Source organism: Cyprinodon variegatus, unplaced genomic scaffold, assembly GCF_000732505.1.
Source record: "Cyprinodon variegatus isolate N-32 unplaced genomic scaffold, C_variegatus-1.0 Scaffold352, whole genome shotgun sequence".
Classification (NCBI taxonomy): Eukaryota; Metazoa; Chordata; class Actinopteri; order Cyprinodontiformes; family Cyprinodontidae; genus Cyprinodon; species Cyprinodon variegatus.
This window is the reverse complement of record NW_015150805.1, coordinates 273,236-286,042: the sequence shown is the minus strand read 5'-3', so window position 1 is coordinate 286,042 and position 12,807 is coordinate 273,236. Positions and strand designations below refer to the sequence as shown.

Here is a 12,807-nt window from a genome sequence, read left to right as displayed (position 1 = left end):
GCCATGTTCTTTAGACTGAACTGTCGCACTTCTCGTTGCGTCACACCTCAACCCGCCTCAAAGCCAACGCTGATTGGACGTTTGTTTGGTGAACTGCTCCAAATTTTCTTTAACAGAAAGTAGCCAGACTGATCTGCGAGTGAAACCTTGAAAGCTTGCGAAATCAGGATGGTCTCACGAGGCTAGATTACTGTCATTTATGGTAAAAATACAGGCGCATCACATTGCACTATCAGTATGAAGTCCATGATGTCTATAAGTCATGTAACATATTATAGAAATCCATCACAACAAAATTAGTGTGTTAATTGAACATAATAACACTGTAGTGAGATATTAATATTACAAACGCACACATTATCTGATGATATACCACAAGTGCTAAATTGATGATCTGCATGTAATATACATGTCCTGATTACATTGTTATAGTAATTAAATTACATTACGGGCATTTTTATGATGCGACTCCATAAAAGCGGGGAGTACCAAGATGGTGGCAGGTGACTTCCGTATTTTTGGTCTATCAGCAATCAAGTGAATAAATAGAGATCAGTGTGGAGGACTCACCTATCGCTACCGCAATTAACTCGTTTTTAACTAAAATAGCGATAATTTCTCGTTTCTTGAGCAAAGAGAAGCCCTTTTTCCATTTGTAGATTGGAAAGATGTCTGTGCTTTTCTTCCAACAGAACTTGTAAAAAGATTAATTTATCAGCTTATTCTACTAGTTGTGAAAGCATTTAAGAAGCTGCAGACGAATCCGACAGTGATCATCATTTCGATTGGCTGAAAGCGTATTATGGAAGGCGGGTACTAGCTGGCACGTCACCCAATCAGCTTCAAGTATTGTACTAAACTTTGCTCGTTTTCGTGGACAGACTGAACGGCAGCCATCCCGGATTGTGAATGTAGAACTCGACTCAGTTCCACACATAGCGATCTGGCTACTGTTAGCATATGTTCAAATGAGTAGAAACACAGTAACCAGCAGGTGGAGCTAAAGGTCTGAATATAGTTCACATTGAACTGAAGAGTGAACATCTTAAAGAGAAAACCTGTCCTGTTTGGTTTTCAACAAAAAGAATGAATGCGAAGAGTTTTCTTATCAATTTATTAATTATTAAGGCTAAATTTCAACTTCATAAATGTGAATTTTTGAGAAAAAAACCTGACTTTTCATTTTTTTTGATCGAATTTAAACATTATATATTTACAATTCGACCTTCAACAAACAAAAAAGCAAAAACAACTTAATTGGCTTGCAATCAAATTGGAATTTTAGATAATTTATTGTGTTGATTCACTGTGGCATCTGGTATTTTTGTCACCTTTGGTACTGTTTTTCTTCAAACAAGATTATTTTGTCATTTCTTATTATACTTTTATTGTCGTCTGTTAATGCTCCCCTTGGCAAATGTTTTTGTTGTTTTATGATATGTACACAGTGCAGTTTTGTATTGTGTATTGTATATAATAAAGTTTATTAAAAAAAAAGAGAGAAAACCTCAGAGCTCAGTTATCAACTTGAAATAGAAATAGTTTGAATAATGAATAATAATAGAGTTAAAAACCACTTTAAAAAAGTACCTAAAGATAGAAAAAACCTAAATTTACCAGTGCAGTCGAAGTGCGTGCAGAAAGGCTGACAGTCCTTCCATAATGAGAAGAATTGCAACTGTGAGAACGGCAAAGAAGGAAAAGATGATGGCCATGAGGATAAAGCCTGCAGGGCTTTTAGAGAGGCCGATGCGCATCACCATGGACCAAAGCACCTCTGACAGCTCTGTTTGTAAACAGCAGACAAATATACAACCGTGTGATTAGTTTGCAGGTGGATCGACATTTTTAAACACGTGTGTGCTCTGCTTATGCTTCTGCTTACGTGCATGAGCCAAACTGAGGGCCCAGAGCCTGAGATAAGAAGCGGTGTTAGAGATGCAGCCAAGGCAGTACTCGATGGTGTGAATCGCCTGATGCACAGCCATGTCTGCAAAATTAAACTGTGGAAGGGAAGAAAAAGAAAGAAAAACATACAAACATGTCAGCATGTTCAAAACAAACTAAGAACATTTCCTGGAGCCCACCAAGGAAAACTCGGGTTCACCATGCGTGCATGATCATTAGACTAACTAACAGGGGAGCCGTTAGAAGAAGCAACCTCCAAATTAGTAGAGGCTTTGTCCCCTTTGGACCCTGCGTATCCCAGAGTAGCAGCTGCTCTACTGATGCTTCATGCACTTCACCGAGACCTCAGGGAAGCATTAATCTACTGACGCCCGATGTCTGAGAAAACACCTAGGACACACCGACATACACCAACATACCCAACAACCAACCAACCAACCTAAGGGACGAGGGGAGATCTAGTAAGAAAAGAGGCCCGAGACATGCATGTTCAGAGTTAGTGATAAAGGTGCAGCGTAAACTCCAGTCCTACCTCTTCCTCCTCGGGGGCCTTGAAAGCGGGTAACAAAAGGGAACTCTTGGTTATTGGAAAAAAAAAAAAGAAACACATACATCAACAGACAAACATCAATGACAGAAAAGAGAAGGCAGTTATATATCTGTAAAGGAGGTGAGGACAGTGCTAGAGCAAGCCAGTATCCTGCCCACATACACTCACACCGCTTATCTGTCTAAAGTTTGAATGAAAACTACTGTAAAGAGCTGCAGGACGACGGATCAGCAGAAAAAGGAACACAGATCAAATCAAATGGGCATTTAAAAAAAATAACAAAAAAAAAGCGTGAAAAGGCGGAACAACAATCCACAGTTATCCATAATTGATGTTTAGATGCACCGCAGTGGAAACATGAGGTTAGCTGAATTATTCAAACATGTCTGATCATTTTACTTGTGCTCCCTCAAACTCCTGAACTGCTCTTCCTTCTGCATAACAAGCATTGTTTCAGTTACAAATCAGTGATTATTTAAAGACTGTTGGGAAAAAGTTGAATTCACCTCCGGTTCTTCTTCTGACTGCTGCGCCAGCTGGTCGTGCTGGATAATGTTGGCCTCGTCCTCGGTGGGACCGTTGCCGACCCGTATCCCTCCAAAGTTCTGTGTGCCCTGTTCAACGGGATGTTAAAACCAAATGAACGATCTCCCACTAACGAGCGCTGTCGCCATAAGTCCACTCTGATCTTACCAGATGTTTTTGCCATAAATACTGCCTCCGCATAACCAGAGTTTTTACAATCAACATGCAGGGGACACATGCTAACGCTATTAGCACCAAGAATATCTGGAGACCCATCTGCAGAGACAACAAGAAAATGAATTAAAATCTGTTTAATGAGCACATCTATGAGCTGAAATTCACCTTTTTTTTTATTATTCTTTATTTTGAACATGCAAGAGAAAAACAAAAAAAACAATGTTTAAAAACATTGGAGACAAAAAACAGCAAACAAGGTACCCTTCTTTCCTGAGTTAACATACCTCTATTACATGTGCGAAAAGGAGTAGGAAGAAGTAAAACTTATGTGCTCCTACCCCTTTAATTCTTGTATTTCTTCAATTTACAATATGTATAATTATGTTGCAATATATATTCATATAAATACATACCTACCTACACATATACCTTCATACATATATACAAATAAACAAAACAAAAAACACAAACAAAACTTTCTACAATGCTTCTCTATACCTTTTGAAAATAATTTCTTTGTACATTTTTTTGAAAAGGAATATGTTTGTGCATTGCTTTAGGTTCTCATTTAGATTTTTCCACAATTTAACTCCGCAAATTATTTACATATGAGGCTGATTGGTCTGACCTGCCCCCTGTAGAGAGGTTTAGAAGTGGGGTCATTGTAGCTGAAGAGGAACATGTTGATGAAAGCAATGAGGAGACTGGGAGCATCCCTGGAGGTTAGCGCATCATAAGAGACCCACTTATAGAAGATCAGAATGACCAAGTAGCCGAACAGACTGGACATAAAGACAATCTCTGGGATGAATCCCAAGTAGATGTTCAGCGGCTTTTTAAAATACCTGTAAAAAAACAAATAAAAAACATCAGTTGATCAGCTTGGTGGGAAACGCAAAAACAAAGAGGTTTTAAAACAACATGTATGAAAAAACTCACAGGTGGTTGAAGAGGCTTAGAGTGACACCAAAGATCATGTGGATGACTCCTAAGACAACAGACATCTTCATCTTGAAGGAGTTCAGAAATGTGAGCTTGTTGATGGAAATACTCCAGATCTGAAAAACATCACAGCAAAGCAAAACGGCTCTTATTTCAGAACCAAGGAGAGCTCTGCACCTTAAAGTTCTTAATAATCAGAGATGCATTAATCAGGTCAAAGAAACGTGCTGATTAAGGTTATGTGGAGCATTGAAGTAATTAAAATATTCATATTTTATGAACATAAAATAATAATAATGATAAAAAGGTATGAAGTTAAAAAGAGAGAGACAATCCATGAGGCTTATCAGGCAATTTGTTATTAAAGCTTTTTCACTAGACAGAGAAATTAATGCAGCCATTTTTTATTGGTTTAAATTATTTCATACTAATATTAACAAAGACATTAACTCAAAAAATAACTGAAAATAGATTTAGAACATCAATATATCTCAGTTTTATAACCCTCTTTTATTAGTTTATTGAAACTCCATGTGTCCTACCATGCTTCACAGAATTTGGGGTTTAATTTATGAAAATAGATCAATATTTTCTTCTTTTTATTTTATTTTATTTTATTTTAGTCCTTTAAGTTGAAACAAATGTGGTCTTAGAAACTGGACTGTTAATCTAAAACTGGTCATTGTGTTATCATAATAACGTTAGTTCAACTCAGAAGACAATATCATGATATTTTTGGTCCATATTCCTATGAATCCATATTCAAGTAAATTCAGATTTTAACTGCTAATGAAGAAACATTTAAGACCCTCCACATTTATGCATGAGGGCAAACTTTCCAAACATTTCACAGGCCTTTTATCAAACTGTAAAAAGGTTGCCCCTCTAAACTGAAACGACAGGGGTCCCATTTTTGCTTGCATTTCATAAATATACACATTCAGAACAACTCTGGCCTGTTGACTGTTACAATGACAGAATAACATGAAATAAAGTATATTTAAATCTTTCCAAAGACAAGGCCTTTTTTCGTGATGAATATGCAAATGTTAAAAACTAGAAAAATAAATAAATATCAAAAATTTTACTGGATCAATTCCAAGTGGATATGGCCCTCGAAACACTCCCTTTACTGCAGGATCCAACTGCAAGGCTGCGTTTCCACCAAGCGTTTCATCACTGGAGGGAAGAAGAAACATCTGTTTACTTAATTAAAGTTGAGCCTGTGCAAAATGCTTCTTTTGTTGTCATTGAGTAAACACAAAACACCAATTATGGACAGTATAAGATTCTTAAATCTCACAATTTAGACAGTACAATAGTTTTTTTTTTCTTTAGTTCTAACTTTGCTCAAAGATTGAGCTGATAAACTCTTAAATTATAGTACTGATGTTAATTTAATGCTAAGAAATCCATCATAGTTAACGACCTTTGCTGTTTTTCGATACTTACGACCAGTTGGCTTCTGTAAACATGGGTCTAACGCTCCATCCAGAGCCAAACATGTTGAGGGACTTGGAGAAGCAGTCGTTATAAATGAGGCCAGTGTACATTGAGAATATTCCCATCAGCAGGATGATGTAACGTCCAGAAAACACCATGTTGAATATCTGCCACAAGAAAAGATCAACAAGGAATAAATCTAAAGAGAAAAAACCCGATCAGGTTATGAACTAAAAAGAGCGCGTGAACTAAAGGGATGGATGTTTGCAGAGCGCCGTCGGTTCTCTGCGGATGGGCAGGGTGGGAAGGACGAGACGACTGTGAGAATTCATACCTCGTTATCATTCTTCTGGGCCATCAGCCTGCTCTCTCTTAACACAAGGTACAGAGCCGCGCAGGTCATGAGGGTCCCATGGCCCAAGTCACCAAACATGACGGCAAACAGGAAGGGGAAGGTAATTATGGTGTATGGTGCTGAAGACAGGAAGGCAGGAATCGAAGGAAGATGACGGGATGGTGGTGATGGTACATGAAACGAGCAAATTAAACACGTCAATGAGGTTTCTGACATGCGCTCAGTGATAACCTCGCAGCCGAGGAGGCTGAATCTGACAGAACTGTCTGTTAACCTGGGTTTATTTCACGGTAGTTGCCAATCCCATAAGCATCCACAATGTTCTGGAACCCTGAGGTGAACTTGTTCGTCTTGTTATACGTGGGTGGAGTCTGTTTGGTCTGCATCCGATTGAGAATGGAAGGCACGGTGGAGCCGCTTTTCTCCTAAACAAACAAAATCCGGGACAAGCAAGTTCAACTTATATACAAGAAAATACACTCCTCCCACCACCACTGCCACTTAGGTCTACTCACCGTCCCCCTCCGCAGGGCGAACTGGATGGAGTCCATGTCAGACACAGGACACCACACTTCGGCGATCAGACATTTCTGTGTGACGTCGATGTTGCAGAGGTTTAGGGTGTGATAGATGGCCTTCATTTTCCTCACCTTAATGAACCACACCCTGACTGTCTTGGCCGCAGCCTGCAGGACTCTCTGCCTGTGATCTTCCGTCTGGTTCAGAACCTTCAGGTTACAAAAGTAAAACTGTTTGACACAACTGAATCAAAAGAAACTCAGTCAAGAAGAAAGTATAATCACAAATTGCTTTACTGGGACGTGCAAATGGACCTGAAGCTAATTTTCCTTTCTGTATCATCAGAAACTCTTTTTTGTGAAAATATTCCAACTACTGTATTTAGAGCAAGCTCATAATCTGTTAACAATGTAGCTCTGATTTATCAGCAGTAAATCTTTTAAACACGTTGCATATTTCTGTTATGCCTTTAGTCATTATAATATTTAAATGGATACAATCTAGAAAAAGAAGAGCGAATAAAGAAAAATCTAACTAATGTTTATGTCTGGAGTAAAGACCCAGTTGAGAAGATTCAGACATCAGAGGTTTAGTGCTTCTGGCCTGGAAAGCCTTGTTCTGCTCCAAATAAGAGAAATTAGCACCAAGCTGTATTTACAGTTAACTGTTTGTCTGATCCACTGAATGTTTAGAAAGAGGATAGTAAATAAAGCCCTGCTTGTGCTTTTTTGTCTGATCCCATATTGTCAGAGTATAAGTCTGCAGTTTCATAAGAAGCGGTTAAAGTTTCCCTAAATAAGATGTTTAATCCATGCAGGTGAATGTAACACAGTAAGAGAATTAAGTTACCCACATGTGGAAATAAAAAAAGGTATTACTTCATCTGTAAGAAGATGATGGATACTTTGGAGCAACATATACAGCAAACTAGCCACTATGCTTTAAGTGGAAAGGTTAAGAAGTTTTAGCTGCATCAGATACAGAAAGAATGGAAGCATGTTTAAAAAGAGAAGTAACCCCAAAGAGAGTCCCAACCACAGTACAAGAAACAAGAATTTTGTGGTAAGGGAGAAAATAAAGACATGTTTTCTTGTCAGCTAAAAGGAAAAAAACAAAACAAAAACAAAGGCGGATCCAAGTCCTTAATTCTCGTAATGTTTATTCACCATTTGCAGGTCATCAATGCGAGCGTTCACTCCTGCAAGCATCTCTTTCCTCTCTTGAGGCGTTTCTGGACACGGGTATAACGTTGCTCTGAACCTAAGGACAAAATCAGGAGCACAGAAGGACAACCTGTTAATTACGAACAGGTAATCCTGTAATTTGTAGAGATTTTGATTCACCTACCCCTCGCAGATTTTCTTGACTCTGTTCTTCAGCTGGTCTCCTTGGAAAAATATGATGAAGACAGACTTGTGGACCTGATCGCCCTGAAAAAGAAATTATTATTCAGTTAGTAGAAAGTTAAACGTACGATAAAGCAGTTTATGAAGAGCACTGACTGTGGAGGGGTCCTCCAGAGGGTCTTCAATATCTGCCTGCCGCAGGAAAACGTTTCCTCTGCAAACTCTCCACAGCATCCTTTCAAATGTGGGAATACGCTCCCTGCCTATGACTCCAGCCACAAATCTGTAACACAGAATCAATCTGTTAATTTCACGACAATCAAAAGAAATTTAAATCATTAGGGACTTTTTCAAAACAGCACTTCTTTGGAAGAAAGTCTGGAGGAGAGAGCCTAAAGTTTCCTGAGGGAGGAGGTTTCTAACATAGATGGCTGAAAGGCAGCGGCTGGAAATCCTCCAAATGGAGATGGCGAAAAACAGCTTAATCCTTTAAACCTACAAGAGTGAGAAAAAAAACAAAAAAAACAGGCTCACCCAAGTCTCAGAGGAGCGGCTCTGTTTGGCTCATTGGAATCCAGGGGCATGGAAGACTCTTCAAGCAAACTGGGATCTTCCATCTGTCCCGTGGCATAGAAACCATTAAAACCATTACACTGCAGGTCAAACTCATCCCCACAGCTGGAATCATGTCTCAGCACATTCATGAAAACTCATTTATATAAAAAAAAACATATTTTCTAAAGAGATAAACTCTGAAGAGTTTTTCCTCCAGTTAATGGCTGAGCCTTTACTTCTTTGGTTGAATTATTCACCTAAATCAGAGCTCATAACAACTTGTAAAAGATGCCTCTGTGCCATCAGTTGACACAGTTCTGCTTGTTAAGGCAGTGAAGTGGAAATAATGATGGGCAAAGGTTGTTTAAGCTCAGACAGGATAAGGCATTTAATACTGCAGGGCTGAGCAACCAAACACTGCGCTCACTATAATGAATGACTAAGCTAAATGCTGCAGTCATGTGAGCAACTATGAAAGATCATGAGAGAAAACACCTTTTGTTGAATTTGAGTTGTGAAAAGTTTGTCTATGTGAGCAACGCTGACAGCTTTTAAATGAAGGGAAGATTGGAAATAAGCACATTTGGTTTCCGATTTATGGTCGTCTGTAGATAAATTATTAAGTTAGAATGTTCCTGTCATATCAGTTTTGTGCATTTCAGAAATATTGCATTTATAAAAATTTTTTTTTTTTTAAAGGAGACTTCTTAATTTGGTAATTGTTTCTGTTCATGATTTTAAGAACCTGAACAAACATGGAGAGAAACGACTTCCAAATAATTAAGAAGACGCCTCTTTTTACGTCCAGTACAACGTTAAAACCCAAGGAGCAGAAGACAATTCCTCCGTTCAAAACAATGCAACTGACCTCGTTGAAAAACTGCTGAGTGCGGTGCAAAATGTGCTTGAGCTCAGTCAATTCCAGGAAGTTCTTCTTTAGGGCCTCCTGGTTGGTGTTTATTTCCTTCAGCTCATTTTCGAGCTTCTCAAATGTAGCCTGTGAGCGAGAAAGTGAAAATTAAAAACCATCACAAAAGCAGATCAGGATCCATTACTCCATTAGTATAACTAAGAAATCTACAGCTACTTTGCTATAATTTTACAATAAAAACACAAAATACATCATTCATAATTATGTTTTTATTTTTAACCAAAGCAGGAAAATTGAAAAAAAGGATTATTAATTTGTTAGTTGAAAGAACAGCTATTAACTGCATGGTTTCAGTGTTTTATATCTTCTGGAAAAAAAACTTATAATCATCTATTTAATAAATGGCCAGAACAGTTTTCCACTAATAGGAGGCAGCAAAAGAACATCTAGTCGTTTTTATGGTTTTATGACTTTACTTCATGCCTCATTTATCTAAGATAAGTACCAAATGCATTGAAATTTTTCAAATGATGAATTAAAATATAAAAATGAAAATAGACTTAATTGTGTAAAAGGAACTTACAACATACACTAATTTCAAAAAGCATCTAAAAAATTGGCTCATAACACATGTCAGCATTAGTTGAATGTCTATCATTAACAAGCCATGCTGCCACTTGTGTGTGTGTATATATATATATATACATATATATATATATATATATATATATATACATAGTTTAAATGTTTTATTCTATTTTATAAACCTCTGTAGTCCAGCGAACACTTATTCTGTATTTTTAAATCAGTTTTGAGGAGTTACAGCTGTTTTTATTTCTTTTTATATTTGTATTTTACACTGTAGCATGCTTACTGTTGTTTTTTTTTTAGGTAAACAATTTTAACATCTGTCCAGGGACAACAGATGAAAAATTGCCTTTCGGCTAATTCTAGTGCATTTGCAGGAATGTTTTTTAATGTACCTTGTCCCTGTCAAATAAATACATATAATTAAATTAAATTAAAGCTCTTTAAATTTACAATAAAACAATCACCTCTAGATCAATCATGTCCCTTGGAAAAGGGACTTCAGGGTTCTCTCCTGTGTCCATTATTGGGATGCTGGCCTTCTTAATTTCCTTTTCCACAAATCCTGTTGAAAAGTAGGATTTGCAAAAAAGACTTAAAGCATGTCAAATAAAAAGTGTTTTAATGTATTAAACTCCATCGATTTTCTTCACTATCATAAAAAAGTTTCTTGTATAATAAACCAAAGCTCACTTAATTTGCGATCCATCTCCTCACATCGCCGCACTTCATTAACAAACTTTCGCTGGAAGACGTTAACATCAGGGTTTAACTAAAACAAGAAGAAGAGGGGTCAGTGACAGAACATTAATGCCCTATAGATAATTTCCTTAAACTGCTGGAGTGTGTTAAAGCCTGATAAGGGCTCATGCTGTTACAAAGCTTTTTTTTTCTCCCCTAAACCCATCGTATATCTCATAACAACAGCCTTCCTTTACTCTGATCAAGAATGAGTTTTTTCTCATGGCTGGAATGAGGAGTCAGCTGTGAGCACATGATGCAAAGGGCATCCACAGCAGTACGGATGTAGCCAAACAAAAAATGATCTGTAACACTGAGTAATTGCACTTTTACAAAAAAAAATCTTAAGACAAAAAATAAAAGTGGACATACATCGCGAAACTGCACCATCCCGATCTCTCCAAGCTCACTGACACAGCAGTAGGCAGCTTCTGATTGGAGGAAGAGCTGAGCTAGCGTCATCTCTTCGCTTCTAAAGAGTTCCCCCATCCTGTTGATGGATGAGAGCGCCCAGCACTCTGAAATCAATCAAGATCTATGGAAAGAAAGCATTCATTATTAATAGACCAATCGGCACTTTGCAATTTTTCTGCACTGGATCTCTAATGACGGAGGATCCTAAACACTTAGGTGTCACTTTTACAGCTTCGCTAAAACTGGACATGTGAAAAATAGAGAAAAAAAAGAGACTTCACACTTCAGTGAAATACTTTAAAAAAAACATTTCAAGCCAATAGTGTCATTGGAATCCAGGACAATATCTTATTACCTTTGTAACATTAAAAAAATATGGATATATTGATGGCAAAAATAGATTTCAATATAATAACAAGAAACACCAACTTGCTCAGATATATTAAGAAAAACAACAAAAGTGATTCTATAAAAGAGTGAAAGAAAAAACATTTTTTGGTACAACATAACCTTAGGGGCATTAGTGCTGATACTGGCACTTATTATTTTTTTTGTTTATAAACCTAAATATAATTGTTAACTAGGCTTAGTAACTTTTTAAGTTTACTTTTTAACTTTTCAATTAGCTTTTTTCCCCAACTTAATTTACAGTAGGTAATATATTATTCAAGGGCTCATCTAATTGGTCAAATTCCAAAATAAGATGTGCAGCCATGTAGCAGGATCTGCAGAATGGCTGGATATAGATATTGTGCTTCTAGATCTCACTGACTGGTTTGTCCTGTGATCAAAAAAGGTAACTTACCCTATAAAGAGGTGAAAGTTCAAACTTACTGATTTTACATTTACCTTCACACAAAAAAACAACTTTAAATCTCAGGATTGTTCAAATACCTCAAAGCTAAGAAGCATAAAACGACCACACAGAGCTAATCTGGGGATTACAATGAGTCAGGTGACTCTTTCAAGATCCAGCAGCAGCTCCATTCACTCATTAACTCCTGTTTTGTTTCTGTACACCTGGAAAACCATTCCTGTTTAGTCCAATCAATAAATACCAACTGAAACAGATCAGAAGGTTGCTCCAATTATCCAGGTTAAGCTGTCAATCCCACGCAGAATTATCAGCCCAGAGGAATACAAACATTAGAATTGGTCCTGTAAGCTTTTTAACCCAAACACAAACGGTATAAACCTGGTAGGTGGAGTCTTTCTAAACTGACAGGTCGACATTACTTATCAGCAATAATACATCTTTAATAAACCTTAAACAAACCATTGACTTTTTTGTCTCATCTCAGTTTTCTCTTGTTTTGGTTTAAAGAGCTGTAAAAAAAACTAGCTAGCTTTCAGAGAAGCTAACAATTTAGCGAACCTGTTGAGCAATACGTCTACAAGTTTGAACACTGTAGAAAGTCAAGACTATATTAACGCAGGTTTAAGCCGTTTCCAGACTAACTGGACGCTTTTTAATTACCGTTAAAGTCCTCGATAAGGATTGTGTCCTTCCTGCTCTTGGTAACTACCTCTTACCTCTCGGAAATTTGTGGAGAGGCGATCCGAGGAAGTGAACGAAGCTCACCGAGGACCTTTCGAGGCGGAAGGATCGTGTATCGATTGATGAATTCTCGAGTCAGGTGACCTCTAATAGTTCACTCCTATTGGCTCCGAAGCTATCAAAACGTATCTTGGTGTGGATTTGCTAATGGAAAGCTTTTATTTTGAAACGCTTCTCCGGAACTTACGGCGACATCTGCTGGAGAGAAGAGTGAAACGCACCCAAACCGACAATTACACAGGAGAGTTTTTGACTCTTTATGGAAAATATAATACTTTAACGCATTTCTAACACTATTAACGTATTTTTACAATT

General features: G+C 37.5%; 1 protein-coding gene across 4 annotated transcripts in view; it reads right to left on the bottom strand.

Moving 5' to 3' along the window:
- The window catches only part of atp6v0a1 (ATPase, H+ transporting, lysosomal V0 subunit a1), a 14,589-nt gene extending 1,995 nt beyond the window's left edge, over window positions 1–12,594 (bottom strand). The window contains exons 1-21 of one of the 4 annotated variants that reach the window (XM_015385962.1): window positions 12,468–12,594; window positions 10,893–11,055; window positions 10,473–10,551; window positions 10,247–10,344; window positions 9,189–9,317; window positions 8,300–8,382; window positions 7,922–8,048; window positions 7,767–7,849; window positions 7,586–7,679; window positions 6,416–6,628; window positions 6,175–6,325; window positions 5,880–6,019; window positions 5,555–5,712; window positions 5,191–5,281; window positions 4,100–4,218; window positions 3,789–4,005; window positions 3,152–3,259; window positions 2,965–3,072; window positions 2,441–2,485; window positions 1,886–2,003; window positions 1,618–1,786 (exon numbers count right to left, since the gene is read on the bottom strand). In XM_015385962.1, the coding sequence (XP_015241448.1) occupies window positions 1,618–1,786; window positions 1,886–2,003; window positions 2,441–2,485; window positions 2,965–3,072; window positions 3,152–3,259; window positions 3,789–4,005; window positions 4,100–4,218; window positions 5,191–5,281; window positions 5,555–5,712; window positions 5,880–6,019; window positions 6,175–6,325; window positions 6,416–6,628; window positions 7,586–7,679; window positions 7,767–7,849; window positions 7,922–8,048; window positions 8,300–8,382; window positions 9,189–9,317; window positions 10,247–10,344; window positions 10,473–10,551; window positions 10,893–11,009 (2,447 nt within the window). In that variant the 5' untranslated portion in view covers window positions 11,010–11,055; window positions 12,468–12,594. Of the gene's footprint in view, window positions 1–1,617; window positions 1,787–1,885; window positions 2,004–2,440; window positions 2,486–2,964; window positions 3,073–3,151; window positions 3,260–3,788; window positions 4,006–4,099; window positions 4,219–5,190; window positions 5,282–5,554; window positions 5,713–5,879; window positions 6,020–6,174; window positions 6,326–6,415; window positions 6,629–7,585; window positions 7,680–7,766; window positions 7,850–7,921; window positions 8,049–8,299; window positions 8,383–9,188; window positions 9,318–10,246; window positions 10,345–10,472; window positions 10,552–10,892; window positions 11,056–12,411 lie in introns of all 4 variants that reach the window. The other 3 variants (XM_015385961.1, XM_015385963.1, XM_015385964.1) reach the window with 3 other exon arrangements.
- Window positions 12,595–12,807: the final 213 nt, after the last annotated feature.